This window comes from Entelurus aequoreus, linkage group LG12, assembly GCF_033978785.1.
Source record: "Entelurus aequoreus isolate RoL-2023_Sb linkage group LG12, RoL_Eaeq_v1.1, whole genome shotgun sequence".
Classification (NCBI taxonomy): domain Eukaryota; kingdom Metazoa; phylum Chordata; class Actinopteri; order Syngnathiformes; family Syngnathidae; genus Entelurus; species Entelurus aequoreus.
The window spans coordinates 43,877,947-43,896,716 of record NC_084742.1 but is presented as its reverse complement, the minus strand read 5'-3'; the positions used below and the strand labels follow the sequence as shown (position 1 = coordinate 43,896,716).

The window sequence follows — 18,770 nt, the reverse complement described above, 5'->3', positions numbered from 1 at the left end:
TTTTGCAAATAATCATTAACTTTAGAATTTGATGCCAGCAACACGTGACAAAGAAGTTGGGAAAGGTGGCAATAAATACTGATAAAGTTGAGGAATGCTCATCAAACACTTATTTGGAACATCCCACAGGTGTGCAGGCTCATTGGGAACAGGTGGGTGCCATGATTGGGTATAAAAGTAGATTCCATGAAATGCTCAGTCATTCACAAACAAGGATGGGGCGAGGGTCACCACTTTGTCAACAAATGCGTGAGCAAATTGTTGAACAGTTTAAGAAAAACCTTTCTCAAGCAGCTATTGCAAGGAATTTAGGGATTTCACCATCTACGGTCCGTAATATCATCAAAGGGTTCAGAGAATCTGGAGAAATCACTGCACGTAAGCAGCTAAGCCCGTGACCTTCGATCCCTCAGGCTGTACTGCATCAACAAGCGACATCAGTGTGTAAAGGATATCACCACATGGCTCAGGAACACTTCAGAAATCCACTGTCAGTAACTACAGTTGGTCGCTACATCTGTAAGTGCAAGTTAAAACTCTCCAATGCAAGGCCAAAACCGTTTATCAACAACACCCAGAAACGCCGTCGGCTTCGCTGGGCCTGAGCTCATCTAAGATGGACTGATACAAAGTGGAAAAGTGTTTTGTGGTCTGACGAGTCCACATTTCAAATTGTTTTTGGAAACTGTGGACGTCGTGTCCTCCGGACCAAAGAGGAAAAGAATCATCCGGATTGTTATAGGCGCAAAGTTGAAAAGCCAGCATCTGTGATGGTATGGGGGTGTATTAGTGCCCAAGACATGGGTAACTTACACATCTGTGAAGGCGCCATTAATGCTGAAAGGTACATACAGGTTTTGGAGCAACATATGTTGCCATCCAAGCAACGTTACCATGGACGCCCCTGCTTATGTCAGCAAGACAATGCCAAGCCACGTGTTACATCAACGTTGCTTCATAGTAAAAGAGTGCGGGTACTAGACTGGCCTGCCTGTAGTCCAGACCTGTCTCCCGTTGAAAATGTGTGGCACATTATGAAGCCTAAAATACCACAACGGAGACCCCCGGACTGTTGAACAACTTAAACTGTACATCAAGCAAGAATGGGAAAGAATTCCACCTGAGAAGCTTAAAAAATGTGTCTCCTCAGTTCCCAAACGTTTACTGAGTGTTGTTAAAAGGAAAGGCCATGTAACACAGTGGTGAACATGCCCTTTCCCAACTACTTTGGCACGTGTTGCAGCCATGAAATTCTAAGTTAATTATTATTTGCAAAAAAAAAAATAAAGTTTATGAGTTTGAACATCAAATATCTTGTCTTTGTAGTGCATTCAATTGAATATGGGTTGAAAAGGATTTGCAAATCATTGTATTCCGTTTATATTTACATCTAACACAATTTCCCAACTCATATGGAAACGGGGTTTGTAATTGTGACATTCACCGGAGACATAAAGGCAATAACAAAGTTTTTTGTTTAAAGCAGTTTGTTGACATCGTTGGCCTTTATTGGTGCATATTATTCATTTCCAAGAAGAAGAGGTTCTAAGTGTGGGATGAGTTTTCTGGAGACGCCACTGAAAGGCTGATTTGTGCACAGCCATTTTCCTTATCGTCATTCCACCGACATTGCAATATTTTATACTCTTAAACAAAACAATAATTTTGTTGTATGTCTTGACTGAAACGGCAATAAAGCTTTCACACGTGTAAATATTTCTTCCGATGGCTAACAAATGGTAAATGGTAAATGGGTCGTACTTGTATAGCGCTTTTCTACCTTTTTAAGGAACTCAAAGCGCTTTGACACTATTTTCCACATTCACCCATTCACACACACACATTCACACACTGATGGCGGGAGCTGCCATGCACGGCGCTAACCGGGCCCATCAGGAGCAAGGGTGAAGTGTCTTGCTCAAGGACACAACGGACGTGACTAGGATGGTAGAAGGTGGGGATTGAACCAGCAACCCTCAGATTGCTGGCACGGCCACTCTCCCAACTTTGTAAGAAATGGGTGTCGAAGCCAAGTTAATACTGGCATGCTTTTATGCTGAAGCTTTTTTGGCACTGAACAAGTAGTCACTGTGAGCAGCTCTTAAAGGGAAACTGCTTTTTTTTTTTTAAATTTTGTCTATCATTCTCAATCCTTATGTAAGACAAGAACATATATTTGTATCTTTTTGTATGCATTCTAACTCGGAAATAAACGCGAGCAAAAGTCATCTATCAGTGGCGCTAACGGGAGTAATCTATTGCTCTCTAAAAACATCCAAAAACGGCCTACACTGAAGAATCGACTTTTAAGGGGCCCCGTGATCGCAGAGAGGTAACTAGCTTATGCAGCTAATGACATACTGAGCCGGTGAGCTGCTGCATCGCCTCTGAGTTGGTAAAAGTTCATTCGAGATGGTAAATCATGCATCTCCTGTGTATAGTATAATGTTGTTGCCATAAACTGGGAAGTTGGTTAACTTTGATATTAGAGAGGTCCGACAATGGCTTTTTTGCCGATATTCCGATATTGTCCAACTCTTAATTACCGATTCCGATATCAACCGATACCGATATATACAGTCGTGGAATTAACACATTATTATGCCTAATTCTGTTGTGATGCCCCGCTGGATGCATTAAACAATGTAACAAAGTTTTCCAAAATAAATCAACTCAAGTTATGAAAAAAAATGCCAACATGGCACTGCCATATTTATTATTGAAGTCACAAAGTGCATTTTTTTTTTTTAACATGCCTCAAAACAGCAGCTTGGAATTTGGGACATGCTCTCCCTGAGAGAGCATGAGGAGGATGAGTTGGGCGGGGTTGAGGTGGCGGGGCATGGGGGGTAGCAGGGGTGTAGATTGTAATGTCCCGAAAGAGTTATTGCTGCAAGGGGTTCTGGGTATTTGTTCTGTTGTGTTTATGTTGTGTTACGGTGTGAATGTTCTCCCGAAATGTGTTTGTCATTCTTTTTTGGTGTGGGTTCACAGTGTGGCGCATATTTGTAACAGTGTTTAAGTTGTTTATACGGCCACCCTCAGTGTGACCTGTATGGCTGTTGACCAAGTATGCCTGCATTCACTTGTGTGTGTGAAAAGGCGTAGATATATAAAATATATAGATATAGATACAATTCCTAGTTTGTGAACCCGTTCTCAAACAATGGCAATAAAACTATTCTGATATTATGTGACTGGGTCGGCACGCAAAGGCAGTGCCTTTAAGGTTTATTGGCGCTCTGTACTTCTCTCTACGTCCGTGTACACAGCAGCGTTTTAAAAAGTCATAAATTTTACTTTTTGAAACGGATACCGATAATTTCCGATTTTACATTATTAAAGCATTTATCGGCAGATAATATCGGCAGTCCGATATTATCGGACATCTCTATTTGATATTCAACATAGATCCTAAGATGGCAAGAAAGACACGAAAATAAGCTAGTTTGTTCACGCAGACATCGTACACTAAGTGATTGTTTTGTTATGTCCGCAGTTTGTATCTCTTGTTAAGCACTCAGCAATAGTGCCATTTGCTGGATCTGCTTATCACTCAGTTTATAAAACGGGTTACTCATCCTCCTTATATTCGGGCTCAAAAATGTAAGGTCCTGGTTCATCGTTTGTTCTAATGTAGTCGTCGTTGGCTGTCATGAAGTCTGCCGTGATTAGAAGTAGTTTGTTATTGAAAGAAATAGCAAACGTTGTGAAATGACTTAAATACTCAAATATTACATGTTGTTATGAATGTTCCTGTTACTTACAGTGTGTAGGTAAAACCTTGATGGAGGTTTTCAAATGTTTTTAGTGCGCTTCCCATTAGTTCCATTGTTAGCTGACTTTTGATAGCGTTTATTTCGATTTAAAATGCATTTAAAAAAAACAAAAACCTATGTGTGCTAGTCTCACATAAGAATTGTGAATGATGGACAGCGTCCCAAAAACCAGTGCAGTTCCCCTTTAATGCTGTGTAATCAGACAGTAGTAGGTTTTTTTACGCCGTGACAATGAGGAATATTTTAAGCACGTCCACATAAATGGACCAATTTTTTTCATAGACATGACCCTTTGGGTCTCAAACTGCGGTCGACTAAGTTATTGTATTCATTTTAAAATCATCAAGGCATTTTCCCCAAAAGCGGAGTAGCTTTGTGTTTGGCTTTTTCTTCCCTTACCCAAAACGAGCGGAACCGTGACTCCGGCACAGCGTTCTGAAGCCATTTAGTCTCACATGTGCCTTTTTTCCTCTCCACCCGCAGACCAACATCCCCTTCCTCCAGAATGTATTCTCCAACCATCAGTTTCTCCACTCCACCGTGGACACGCAGTTCATCGACGAGAACCAGGAACTGTTCAACCTCAAGCCTACGCAGAACCGAGCCCAGAAGCTGCTGCACTATCTCGGTGAGACCGCGGACCAGCCGCCTCGTCCTCTCATGTTCCATGATTAAAGTGACCTACTGTGTTTTAACGTGCAGGTCATGTGATGGTAAACGGACCAACCACGCCCATCCCAGTGAAGGCCAAACCGTCCTCTATTGACCCTGTCATCCCCTCCGTCACCATGGGTACGTATCATCACCTTTATAGCGATGTGTACAAAATACATATTTACATTTTTGTAACCGTGCTACAAAAAAGATCAGTTAGAATAATAGATCATGTTGGATATAGAGAACATTCAAACCCTTTATTCATTGAATCGAAAATACTGAAATTTCACGACATAGTGAAGTTGCAAACAGCTAAAATTATATTATATATATATACAGTATATACACTACCGTTCAAAAGTTTGGGGTCACATTGAAATGTCCTTATTTTTGAAGGAAAAGCACTGTACTTTTCAATGAAGATAACTTTAAACTAGTCTTAACTTTAAAGAAATACACTCTATACATTGCTAATGTGGTAAATGACTATTCTAGCTGCAAATGTCTGGTTTTTGGTGCAATATCTACATAGGTGTATAGAGGCCCATTTCCAGCAACTATCACTCCAGTGTTCTAATGGTACAATGTGTTTGCTCATTTGCTCAGAAGGCTAACTGATGATCAGAAAACCCTTGTGCAATCATGTTCACACATCTGAAAACAGTTTAGCTCGTTACAGAAGCTACAAAACTGACCTTCCTTTGAGCAGATTGAGTTTCTGGAGCATCACATTTGTGGGGTCAATTAAATGCTCAAAATGGCCAGAAAAAGAGAACTTTCATCTGAAACTCGACAGTCTATTCTTGTTCTTAGAAATGAAGGCTATTCCACAAAATTGTTTGGGTGACCCCAAACTTTTGAACGGTAGTGTATGTATATATATATATATATATATATATATATATATATATATATATATATATATATATATATATATATATATATATATATATATATATATATATATATATTAGGGCTGTGAATCTTTGGGTGTCCCACGATTCGATTCAAAATCGATTCTTGGGGTCACGATTCCATTCAAAAACAATTTTTTTTTATTTTTTTTTTTTAATTTTTTTTTTTAATGAAAACAATACACAACAATACCATAATAATGCAATACAATTTCAAAACCAAACTCGACCCAGCAACATTCAGAATACCAATTGAGAGCAATTGAGGACACACAACATGACACGGAACAATCCAAAAGTAGTGAGACAAAAATGAATATTATCAACAACAGTATCAATATTAGTAACAATTTCAACATAGCAGTGATTAAAAATCCCTCATTGATATTATCATTACAAACATTAATTAAAAAAAATAAAAATTAAAAAAGAACAATAGTGTCACAGTGGCTTACACTTGCATCGCATCTCATAAACTTGACAACACACTGTGTCCAATATTTTCCACAATGATATAATAAGTCATATTCTGGTTCATTTAATAGTCAAAACAAATTTAAATAATGGATCCCATATTCCCGTATATGACTCATTATTATCTAAACTAAATGCAGTTTTTTCTACTGATATCATCTCCATAGCTTGTGTGTACCAGTCAGTATGAGTTGGACTATCAACATCTATCCATTTTTTTAATATTACCCTTTTTGTTATTATGCATATTTGTTACTAATATTGATACTGTTGTTGATAATATAAATTTTTGTTTCACTACTTTTGGTTTGTTCTGTGTCGTGTTTGTGTGTCCTCAATTGCTCTCAATTGCTCTGTTTATTGCAGTTCTGAGTGTTGCTGGGTGGGGTTTGGTTTTGGAATTGGATTGCATTGTTATGGTATTGCTGTGTATTGTTTGCTAGATTGATTGATTTAAAAAAAAAAAAAGAAAAAAAAAATTAATAAATAATAAAAATTAAAAAAAATAGATTTTTTAAAAATGAGAATCGATTCTGAATCGCACAACGTGAGAATCGCGATTCGAATTTGAATCGATTTTTTTCCCACACCCCTAATATATATATATATATATACAATACAGGACACGCCTTCTCATTCAATGCGTTTTCTTTATTTTCATGACTATTTACATCAGGGGTGTCAAACTCATTTTAGATCGGGGGCCACATGGAGAAAAATCTACTCCCAAGTGGGCCAGACTGGTAAAATCACGGCAAGATAACGTAAAAATAAAGACAACTTCCAATTGTTTTCTTTGTTTAAAACAAGAACAAGCACATTCTGAAAATGCACAAATCATAATGTGGTTGGGTTTTTACTACACTTACATGTTGCGGTTAATCGTGTTCTCCCTTTATTTGTCATTATTTATATTTTCTGAATAAATGATGTGATAATGTTCATCAGTCAACTCATTGGTGTTAATTTTCAATCTATCAAGATAAAAAAATGTATATCAAAATCAAATAACAGTGGTATTTATGTAGTTTAATCATTTTCCTCGACTAATGTACTAACATCATGTGGTTTATTTCGTACATATGTAGCATCATCTACAAAGATACTAAGAATTGCTATTGCGACATCCAGTGGACACATTTAGAAGAGCAGTTTCTTTCTTTCAAAAATGTAGGTTAATTTTTATACTGAGCAAACTCAACCCGTGGGCCGCATAAAACCTGTTCGCGGGCCTGATACGGCCCTCGGGCCATACGTTTGACACCTTGTTTTACATTGTAGATTGTCACTGAAGGCATCAAAACTACGAATGAACACATGTGGAGTTATGTACTTAACAAAAAAAGGGAAAATAACTAAAAACATGTTTTATATTCTAGTTTCTTCAAAATAGCCACACTTTGCTCCGATTACTGTTTTGCACACTCTTGGCATTCTCTTGATGAGCTTCAAGAGGTAGTCACCTGAAATGGTTTTCACTTCACAGGTGTGCTTGAAGCTCATCGAGAGAATGCCAAGAGTGTGCAAAGCAGTAATCAGAACAAAGGGTGGCTATTTTGAAGAAACTAGAATATAAAACATGTTTTCAGTTACGTCACCTTTTTTTGTTAAGTACATAACTCCACATGTGTTCATTCATAGTTTTGATGCCTTCAGTGACAATCTACATAAATAGTCATGAAAATAAAGAAAACGCATTAATTGAGGAGAAGGTGTGTCCAAACTTTTGGCCTGTACTGTATATGTATATTATATATACATTTGTACGCACGTACAACACTTAAAACCTTCAGTATATCAGTATGTGGAATTAAATATTGGAATGGATTAAGCAAAGAAATCAAACAATGTACTAGGGTTGTGCGGTATACCGGTATTAGTATAGTACCACAATACTAATGAATCATATTTGGAACCATACCGCCTCTAAAAATTAATCTAGTCGATACTACTATGATTACGTCAATATTTTTTGGCATCACAACATCTTCTTTCATTTTTTTTAAAAACATTTATATTATGTTTATAAACTCAAGAAATATGTCCCTGGACACATGAGGACTTTGAATATGACCAATGTATGATCCTGTAACGACTTGGTATCGAATTGATACCCAAATTTGTGGTATCATCAAAAAACTAAGGTAAAGCATCCATAAGTGATTATTACATTTTAACACAAGTGTAGATAGAACATGTTAAAAGAGAAAGTAAGCAGATATTAACAGTAAATGAACAGGTAAATTAAAAATCCATTTTTACAGTTTGTCCCTCATAATGTTGACAAAATAATAGAATGAGAAATGACACAATATGTTACTGCATACGTCAGCAGACTAATTAGGAGCCTTTGTTTGTTTACTTACTACTAAAAGACAAGTTGTCTTGTATGTTCACTATTTTATTTAAGGACAAACTTGCAATAGGAAACTTAGACTTAGACTTAGACAAACTTTAATGATCCACAAGGGAAATTGTTCCACACAGTAGCTCAGTTACAAATGATGGAAAGTGTAAGGATGGAAAGGACAATGCAGGTATAAAATAGACTAAAAATGCACTGTAGTAGCAATATAAAATATAACATATACTGTATGTAATATTTACATATTATATGTACAGTATATAATATATACTGCTATATTATGTTTTATATATATATATATATATATATATATATATATACTGTATATATATATATATATATATATATATATATATATATATATATATATATATATATATATATATATATATATACATACATATGTGTATATATGTATATATACATATGGTACATATGTTAAATGTACCGTAAGATGATTTTTTGTTCAAATAAAGCCAATAATAACCAATAATCCCTTTATTTAGAAAAGTACCGAAAAGTATGGAAATAATTTTGGTACAGGTACTGGTACCAAAATATTGGTATTGGGACAACACTACAATGTACTAATCATCATCGGCGGTCACTCGAACGAGTATGACGATCCTCCTGGTAGGGGTGTATCCCTTTATGGAGGATGCCTGTGTGTGACTTAGTTTAACGTGGGGAGACTGGTGCACAGACAGTCACCACACGATCCTTGACAGAATCGGGTCAGGGTCCAGTGGCATGGAGTCCAAGACGACTGGGGACCCTTTTCTGCTGCAGCCTTCTTCCGCCATCGCAGCCGTTGTGGTAGTTCTTAAATCTACCGTCTTCCGCCTGCTCCGCCTTTGAGGTCTTCACCGTATCCCTGGCTAGGGGGCAGTCAGGTACTAGGCCTTTGCCAAGGGCCACCTGGGGTAACAGTAGTAAAGGGGTTAACCTCCTAGTGCCCCAAGACCCCATAGAGGAGCACTTTAACGTCATGCCCAGGACACTTTTTGTACTAATATGGTCCAATTCAAGAAACTGTTCAAACGTAAAGTGTTTCCAAAGTACAAAGAAGAAGAACCATGATAAACATTCTGAATTTATTCCATCCATCCATTCATTTTCTAGATACTCTTATTTATCTCACCATATGAAAAAAAAACTTCCTTCACTAATCATTATTTATTCATTTTATTTTAATGTTATTACTTATGGAGTATAGTGTGAATACATTGAGAACAGGAAGTGAACAAAAGTGTTGGCAACTGCTATGTAAAGGAAAATGGGGAGGATTTGAAAAGCTCTGCTTCTTCCTCCTCCTTTTTGAACATGTTGAATAGAGAAACTGGAAATTGGGATGTATCATGTTGTATGCATGCATGTTCCAAATCAACTCAACTCAACTTAAAAAAAAAAAAAAAAAGTATTCTGCACAGAGGATGGGTTTCAAATCCCCTTAAGACCCGCTGTGCTAAAATGGTGTACGCTTGTGGAACCTCAAGGCACTTTGGATAAAAGCTCTGTCTGAAAGACAAATCAGCTGTCCAACAGCCGGATAGCTTTAGGCAAAAAAAGCCTCCCTAAAAGGCTCCGTTTAACGCCCGCAGAGGGAATGTTTGTGACCTGGGACGCTCCGCTGAGCGGTGAGTAGACTAAAGCAGGGAGAGGGTGCCAATTTGTGAGGCCCGACGTTCTCAGCGAATCCTGCAGGACAAACTTAACGGCTAATATTGAGCGCGTTTCGCCACAGAGAAGCTCAGAGTCAGGCTCTTTAGCCCAAATGCACATAGCATCGATTAAATAGTCTCCCCTTCTGTCTCTTTAGAATGTGCTTTCTGTCCTTTATCGCCAACTTCTTCATGCGGCAAATAGGAACGTTTGACTAAATAAAGTGAATGGTACAGATTCAGAACCAGAATCAGAAATACTTTATTTATCCCCGAGGGGAAATTAAAGATTTTCAGCACAATCCCCTTCAAGAGCAGACCAACATTACAGGGAGACAGAACAGGATCGCTGACAGACAAAGTTGAGAAACAGGTAAACGCTGGGGGGAGAATATAAAATATTTTGTCTAAGCCTGGGACCCTGGAGAAGGGGTCCAGACTGAGGCCAAGGGGAAAAAAAACTCATAGCCATAGCACACATAATCATGTGTGTAAGAGGGTAACATCAAAGAACATTAAAGATATTTTAAAAGAGCAGAGCTGATGCAACCAGCCATTTCTACATACAGCTACACAAGTAAAACAAAGACAACAACAACCAAAAAACATATACACTGTGGCGGCCTCTGCGGTGTTCCGTGCCATCATCTGCTGGGGTGGGGGGGAGCATAGCCAGAGACAGGAGCAGACCCAACAAAGCAACCAAGAGAGCCGACTCCACATTCGGCCGCCCACCAACTCTTGGCCAGTGTCCAGTCTGCATGGATGAGCGAGGATGCGTGTAAGGCAGGGGTGTCCAAACTTTTTCCACTGAGGGCCGCACACGGAAAAATTAAAGCATGTGGGGGCCATTTTGATATTTTTCATTTTCAAACCATAACAAAATATATGCATTTTTTATTTATTTTACCTTTAGGGGTCCCGGGGACCATAAAGGCTCTCAGTCATTAAAACGTTAAAAATAAGTCAGATTATTCTTTTTTTTAAATTATGTAACGCTTACAGTAAATCTCTATATCAACTTCAAGTTGATATAAAGTAATACAAATAAAAAAAAGGTTCTATTGCTTTTCTGTCAAAAACAACTTAGTTTTTTTTTATAGTAAAACTGAAATATGCAGTATTTACTAATTAGAGCCCTAAAAGATCAATAATGCAGGACACCATTGATTTAAATGATTTCATATTTTTGAGTAATCACAGTGAAAAGAAAAATAAAAAATCACTAAATATATTTGGGATCCAAAAGGTGCCCCACTCATAAAGTGATAAATTTTTATTAGGTTTTTCTTTTACTTTCAACACTTAAGTTACGAGATCAACTTCAGATATATCTGCCGATTTTATGCTGGAACTATTATTTTGTTTGTTTTATGCGCTTTTGTCAAAAAAAAACTTTGATGTTTTTATATGGCTACTACACAATATATGCAATATTTACCACATAAAACATTTTGAAGTGAAATATTTGAAGTAATTGGAGCCCTGAAAATAATTCATTATAAATGGATTTTTTGTCTTTTTTTTTTTTGAGCAATGGCAAAAAAAGAAAAATGAAGAAAGACAAAAGAAAAAAAAACAGCCTGCATGGCAGCTTTTGTGTCAACATTGCAACTTTTTCTCGTTAGATTTCACCTCATTCCACTTTTTTTAATGTTCTTTTTTATTTTTACAATAGTATTTCCAGAATGTGTGGCGGGCCGGTAAACAATTAGCTGCGGGCCGCAAATGGCCCCCGGGCCGCACTTTGGACACCCCTGGTCTAAGGAGACCCGATACCTTTTCATTCAGCCAAGAGACTGTGAAGCTTGTCCGTCCCAGCACTCAGTGCCAGCTCCGCAGCCCTGTCTCTTCATCCGCATCTCCTCCAGTCTCTCCAAACGGTCTCTTGTGTGGCACAGACCCAGCAGTTGGTCTCTATGGCCAAAAGGTCCAGAAGTTCACAAAAAAGCACCGCAGAAGTCACGAAAGTTAATCAATCAATCAATGTTTACTTATATAGCCCTAAATCACGAGTGTCTCAAAGGGCTGCACAAGCCACAACGGCTCAGATCCCACATCAGGGCAAGAAAAAACTCAACCCAGTGGGATGACAATGAGAACCCTTGGAGGGAACCGCAGATGTGGGTGACCCCCCACCCCCTCTAGGGGAGACCGGTGCAATGGACGTCGAGTGGGTCTAGCATAATATTGTGAAAGTCCAGTCCATAGTGGATCTAACATAATAGTGAGAGTCCAGTCCATAGTGGATCCAACATAATAGTGAGAGTCCAGTCCATAGTGGATCCAACATAATAGTGAGAGTCCAGTCCATAGTGGATCTAACATAATAGTGAGAGTCCAGTCCATAGTGGATCCAACATAATATGTCGTTGTGGCTTGTACAGCCCTTTGAGACACTTGTGATTTAGGGCTATATAAATAAACATTGATTGATTGATTGATTGATAATAGTGAGAGTCCAGTCCATAGTGGATCTAACATAATAGTGAAAGTCCAGTCCATAGTGGGTCTAGCATAATATTGTGAAAGTCCAGTCCATAGTGGATCTAACATAATAGTGAGAGTCCAGTCCATAGTGGATCCAACATAATAGTGAGAGTCCAGTCCATAGTGGATCTAACATAATAGTGAGAGTCCAGTCCATAGTGGATCTAGCATAATAGTGAGAGTCCAGTCCATAGTGGATCTAACATAATAGTGAGAGTCCAGTCCATAGTGGATCTAACATAATAGTGAGAGTCCAGTCCATAGTGGATCTAACATAATAGTGAGAGTCCAGTCCATAGTGGATTTAGCATAATAGTGAGAGTCCAGTCCATAGTGGATCTAGCATAATAGTGAGAATCCAGTCCATAGTGGATCTAACATAATAGTGAGAGTCCAGTCCATAGTGGATCTAACATAATAGTGAGAGTCCAGTCCATAGTGGATCTAACATAATGGTGAGAGTCCAGTCCATAGTGAAATCCCAGCCGAGTCATACCAAAGACTATAAAAATGGGACCCATAACCTCCCTGCTTGGCACTCAGCAACATAGGGTTGGAGTTGGGGGTTAAATCACCAAAATGATTCCCGGGCGCGGCGCCGCTGCTGCCCACTGCTCCCCAAGGGGATGGGACAAATGCAGAGGGCAAATTTCACCACATCTAGTGTGTGTGTGACAATCATTGGTACTTTAATCTTTAATCTTTAATCTAGCATAATAGTGAGAGTCCAGTCCATAGTGGATCTAGCATAATAGTGAGAGTCCAGTCCATAGTGGATCTAGCATAATAGTGAGAGTCCAGTCCATAGTGGATCTAACATAATAGTGAGAGTCCAGTCCATAGTGGATCCAACATAATAGTGAGAGTCCAGTCCATAGTGGATCTAACATAATAGTGAAAGTCCAGTCCATAGTGGGTCTAGCATAATAGTGAAAGTCCAGTCCATAGTGGGTCTAGCATAATATTGTGAAAGTCCAGTCCATAGTGGATATAACATAATAGTGAGAGTCCAGTCCATAGTGGATCTAACATAATAGTGAAAGTCCAGTCCATAGTGGGTCTAGCATAATATTGTGAAAGTCCAGTCCATAGTGGATCTAACATAATAGTGAGAGTCCAGTCCATAGTGGATTTAGCATAATAGTGAGAGTCCAGTCCATAGTGGATCTAGCATAATAGTGAGAATCCAGTCCATAGTGGATCTAACATAATAGTGAGAGTCCAGTCCATAGTGGATCTAACATAATAGTGAGAGTCCAGTCCATAGTGGATCTAACATAATGGTGAGAGTCCAGTCCATAGTGAAATCCCAGCCGAGTCATACCAAAGACTATAAAAATGGGACCCATAACCTCCCTGCTTGGCACTCAGCAACATAGGGTTGGAGTTGGGGGTTAAATCACCAAAATGATTCCCGGGCGCGGCGCCGCTGCTGCCCACTGCTCCCCAAGGGGATGGGACAAATGCAGAGGGCAAATTTCACCACATCTAGTGTGTGTGTGACAATCATTGGTACTTTAATCTTTAATCTTTAATCTAGCATAATAGTGAGAGTCCAGTCCATAGTGGATCTAGCATAATAGTGAGAGTCCAGTCCATAGTGGATCTAGCATAATAGTGAGAGTCCAGTCCATAGTGGATCTAACATAATAGTGAGAGTCCAGTCCATAGTGGATCCAACATAATAGTGAGAGTCCAGTCCATAGTGGATCTAACATAATAGTGAAAGTCCAGTCCATAGTGGGTCTAGCATAATAGTGAAAGTCCAGTCCATAGTGGGTCTAGCATAATATTGTGAAAGTCCAGTCCATAGTGGATATAACATAATAGTGAGAGTCCAGTCCATAGTGGATCTAACATAATAGTGAAAGTCCAGTCCATAGTGGGTCTAGCATAATATTGTGAAAGTCCAGTCCATAGTGGATCTAACATAATAGTGAGAGTCCAGTCCATAGTGGATCCAACATAATAGTGAGAGTCCAGTCCATAGTGGATCTAACATAATAGTGAAAGACCAGTCCATAGTGGATCTAGCATAATAGTGAGAGTCCAGTCCATAGTGGATCTAACATAATAGTGAGAGTCCAGTCCATAGTGGATCTAACATAATAGTGAGAGTCCAGTCCATAGTGGATCTAACATAATAGTGAGAGTCCAGTCCATAGTGGATCTAACATAATAGTGAAAGACCAGTCCATAGTGGATCTAGCATAATAGTGAGAGTCCAGTCCATAGTGGATCTAACATAATAGTGAGAGTCCAGTCCATAGTGGATCTAACATAATAGTGAGAGTCCAGTCCATAGTGGATCTAACATAATAGTGAGAGTCCAGTCCATAGTGGATTTAGCATAATAGTGAGAGTCCAGTCCATAGTGGATCTAACATAATAGTGTGTTAGCTAATGGAGTCTGACAACTAAAAGGCATGCAGAGTGGAATGGACTGGAGTGGAATAGAATAGAGCTGAATTGTTGAATAATTGTGCGTGTTCCCCGTGTCCTCAACTTGTCCACAAGCTCTGGCACAGGAACACCCAAAAAAGAACAGGTACACACCGACTGTAAGGATGCGGGCACGCAGCCAAAGCCCCCTAATGAGATTTGTAATGTGTGTAGATCCTTTCTTTCATTCATCTGAGGGATTGAGAGAGAGGAGAGCGGGATTAGGGCAGCATTATCACACCCTGCGGAGGCAGAGAGGGAGGGACGAGAGAGGAGAGCGGCGTGATGAAAGCAGGACGAGAGAGTGTTTGGTCAGGTGTGCATTTTAATCTCCCCTGCATACATAGGCAATCATCCGCCAGGTGGGGAGGCGAGGATAGATGAAGTGATCCGGTGCCGTGTGCAAAGCATGTGAGCTTGTACAGACTTAAAAGAATTCCCAGCAGCCATTGCACTGTGAGGCAGTAACACCGACTGCGGACCTTTTTAAGGAATGTTTTGCACATATTTAATGGAGACGGCAAAAAAAAAAAAAGGTGTAAATTCTAACCCCCAACGACTGCTGAGCGAAGCCGCCACGGCACAGCACCACCCTCAACAGTCCGAAAGTGGCCACCGCCGTTCTTTTGCAGCTTTGTCTTCTACTACAGTGGTAACCAACCTTTTTTGCACCGGGGACCGGTTTAATGTGTGCCAGATAAATATAGCAAATAAGTGCATGAAAAATGAATACATGAAAAAACTCACCATAACGTTGAATTAGTCGGAGCCCCTGGTCTTTTCCCTTTGCAAAAAAGCTCTCCATCTTTTTTTTTTACTAATTTTTGCTAGTAGTAGGCTTTTTTTGGCTTTAGTATCTGATGGGTTATAGGTGATACATCACATTCAAGGACAAGAGCATGGATATATAATAAAGCTAGAAATACTTGCCATTAGTTCCAATAGATTCCCGAGGATTTTCGATTTCCATTCTAAAAGTTATATATTCATATTTTGTGCAATATTTCATACGTAGATACACTGTCAGCTTTTTTTGGTCCAGTTTTTCATGTGTAAATACATTTGTTATTGCTAACTACTTGTGTAATAGGACTATGTGAAATAATACCAGCACTTTAACTTACAAACCCTGATTCCATATGAGTTGGGAAATTGTGTTAGATGTAAATATAAACGGAATACAATGATTTGCAAATCATTTTCAACCCATATTCAGTTGAATATGCTACAAAGACAACATATTTGATGTTCAAACTGATAAACATTTTTTTTGTGTGCAAATAATCATTAACTTTAGAATTTGATGCCAGCAACACGTGACAAAGAAGTTGGGAAAGGTGGCAATAAATACTGATAAAGTTGAGGAATGCTCATCAAACACTTATTTGGAACATCCCACAGGTGAACAGGCAAATTGGGAACAGGTGGGTGCCATGATTGGGTATAAAAGTAGATTCCATGAAATGCTCAGTCATTCACAAACAAGAATCGGGCGAGGGTCACCACTTTGTCAACAAATGCGTGAGCAAATTGTTGAACAGTTTAAGAAAAACCTTTCTCAACCAGCTATTGCAAGATATTTTTGGGATTTCACCATCTACGGTCCGTAATATCATCAAAGGGCTCAGAAAATCTGGAGAAATCACTGCACGTAAGCAGCTAAGCCTGTGACCTTCGATCCCTCAGGCTGTACTGCATCAACAAGCGACATCAGTGTGTAAAGGATATCACCACATGGGCTCAGAACACTTCAGAAACCCACTGTCAGTAACTACAGTTGGTCGCTACATCTGTAAGTGCAAGTTAAAACTCTCCTATGCAAGGCGAAAACCGTTTATCAACAACACCCAGAAACGCCGCCGGCTTCGCTGGGCCTGAGCTCATCTAAGATGGACTGATACAAAGTGGAAAAGTGTTCTGTGGTCTGACGAGTCCACATTTCAATTTGTTTTTGGAAACTGTGGACATCGTGTCCTCCGGACCAAAGAGGAAAAGAACCATCCGGATTGTTATAGGCGCAAAGTTGAAAAGCCAGCATCTGTGATGGTATGGGGGTGTATTAGTGCCCAAGACATGGGTAACTTACACATCTGTGAAGGCGCCATTAATGCTGAAAGGTACATACAGGTTTTGGAGCAACATATGTTGCCTTCCAAGCAATGTTACCATGGACGCCCCTGCTTATTTCAGCAAGACAATGCCAAGCCATGTGTTACATCAACGTGGCTTCATAGTAAAAGAGTGCGGGTACTAGACTGGCCTGCCTGTAGTCCAGACCTGTCTCCCATTGAAAATGTGTGGCGCATTATGAAGCCTAAAATACCACAACGGAGACCCCCGGACTGTTGAACAACTTAAGCTGTACATCAAGCAAGAATGGGAAAGAATTCCACCTGAGAAGCTTAAAAAATGTGTCTCCTCAGTTCCCAAACGTTTACTGAGTGTTGTTAAAAGGAAAGGCCATGCAACACAGTGGTGAACATGCCCTTTCCCAACTACTTTGGCACGTGTTGCAGCCATAAAATTCTAAGTTAATTATTATTTGCAAAAAAAAAGTTTATGAGTTTGAACATCAAATATCTTGTCTTTGTAGTGCATTCCAATTGAATATGGGTTGAAAAGGATTTGCAAATCATTGTATTCCGTTTATATTTACATCTAACACAATTTCCCAACTCATATAGAAACAGGATTTGTACTATTTTATACCTTCAGCACAATTATTATATGCAACAATTTAGCACTTCTCCATCTGCCTTATGCACTTTAACTACTATGGTCACTTTGTTCCTGATCCGCCCTGATCTGAGGTCATCAACCTGCCGCGTACTGCCGACGGAACTTAGATTTTGACATCGATTTGGCACCTTTACATTTTATGTTTGTTAAAGTGCATTGTCCCATGTAACAAAGATGTAACAAATATAGCAAATGGCGACATTCTATCAGGAGTTTTATAATACATCTATGAACAAGCTTACTGGTGTGTCTGGTGAGACTGGCAAAAGTTAAGTATGAGGAAATGCGGTCGGTTATAAATTATTTAATGTCTCTGTGCGGCACGGTAGCAAATGTGTCACGGACCGGTGCCTGGTTGGGGACCACTGTTCTACTAGACCTGGCGAATCAATCAATCAATCAATCAAAGTTTGTTTATATAGCCTTTAATCACAAGTGTCTCAAAAGGCCGCACAAGCCACAAAGACATCCTCGGCTTAGATCCCACATCAGGGCAAGAAAAAACTAAACCCACTACTAGTTAGTAGTGTGAGAGTCCAGTCCATAGTTGGGCCAGCAGGGGATCATCTTGAGTGGAGACAAGTTAGCAGCGCAGAGACGTCCCCAACTAATGCACAGATGAGTGGTCCACCCTGGGTCTCCGACTTTGAACAGATAGCGCATCATCTGTGGTCACCTAATAACCTCTCCACGCAGAAGAGGGGGGCAGAGCAGAAAAGAGAGAGGCAGATCAACTGGTCTAAAAGGGGGGTCTATTTAAAGGCTAGAGTATACAAATGAGTTTTAAGATGGGACTTAAATGCTTCTACTGAGGTCGCATCTCTAACTGTTACCGGGAGTGCATTCCATAGTACTGGAGCCCGAATAGAAAACGCTCTATAGCCCGCAGACTTTTTTTGGGCTCTGGGAATCACTAATAAGCCGGAGTTCTTTGAACGCATGTTTCTTGCCGGGACATATGGTACAATACAATCAGCAAGATAGGATGGAGCTAGACCGTGTAGTATTTTATACGTAAGTAGTCAAACCTTAAAGTCGCATCTGAAGTGCACAGGAAGCCAGTGCAGGTGAGCCAGTATAGGTATATACACTATATTGCCAAAAGTATTTGGTCACCTGCCTTGACTCACATGTGAACTTGAAGTGCCATCCCATTCCTAACCCATAGGGTTCAATATGATGTCGGTCCACCTTTAGCAGCTATTACAGCTTCAACTCTTCTGGGAAGGCTGTCCACAAGGTTGCAGAG

General features: G+C 39.5%; 1 protein-coding gene across 1 annotated transcript in view; it reads left to right on the top strand.

Moving 5' to 3' along the window:
- Positions 1 to 18,770, top strand: part of LOC133662242 (pyruvate carboxylase, mitochondrial-like) — a 687,704-nt gene that overhangs the window by 532,124 nt on the left and 136,810 nt on the right. Inside the window, exons 13-14 of the mRNA XM_062066065.1 lie at positions 4,263 to 4,407; positions 4,482 to 4,571. Coding sequence (XP_061922049.1) covers positions 4,263 to 4,407; positions 4,482 to 4,571 — 235 coding nt within the window. The remainder of the gene's footprint in view (positions 1 to 4,262; positions 4,408 to 4,481; positions 4,572 to 18,770) is intronic.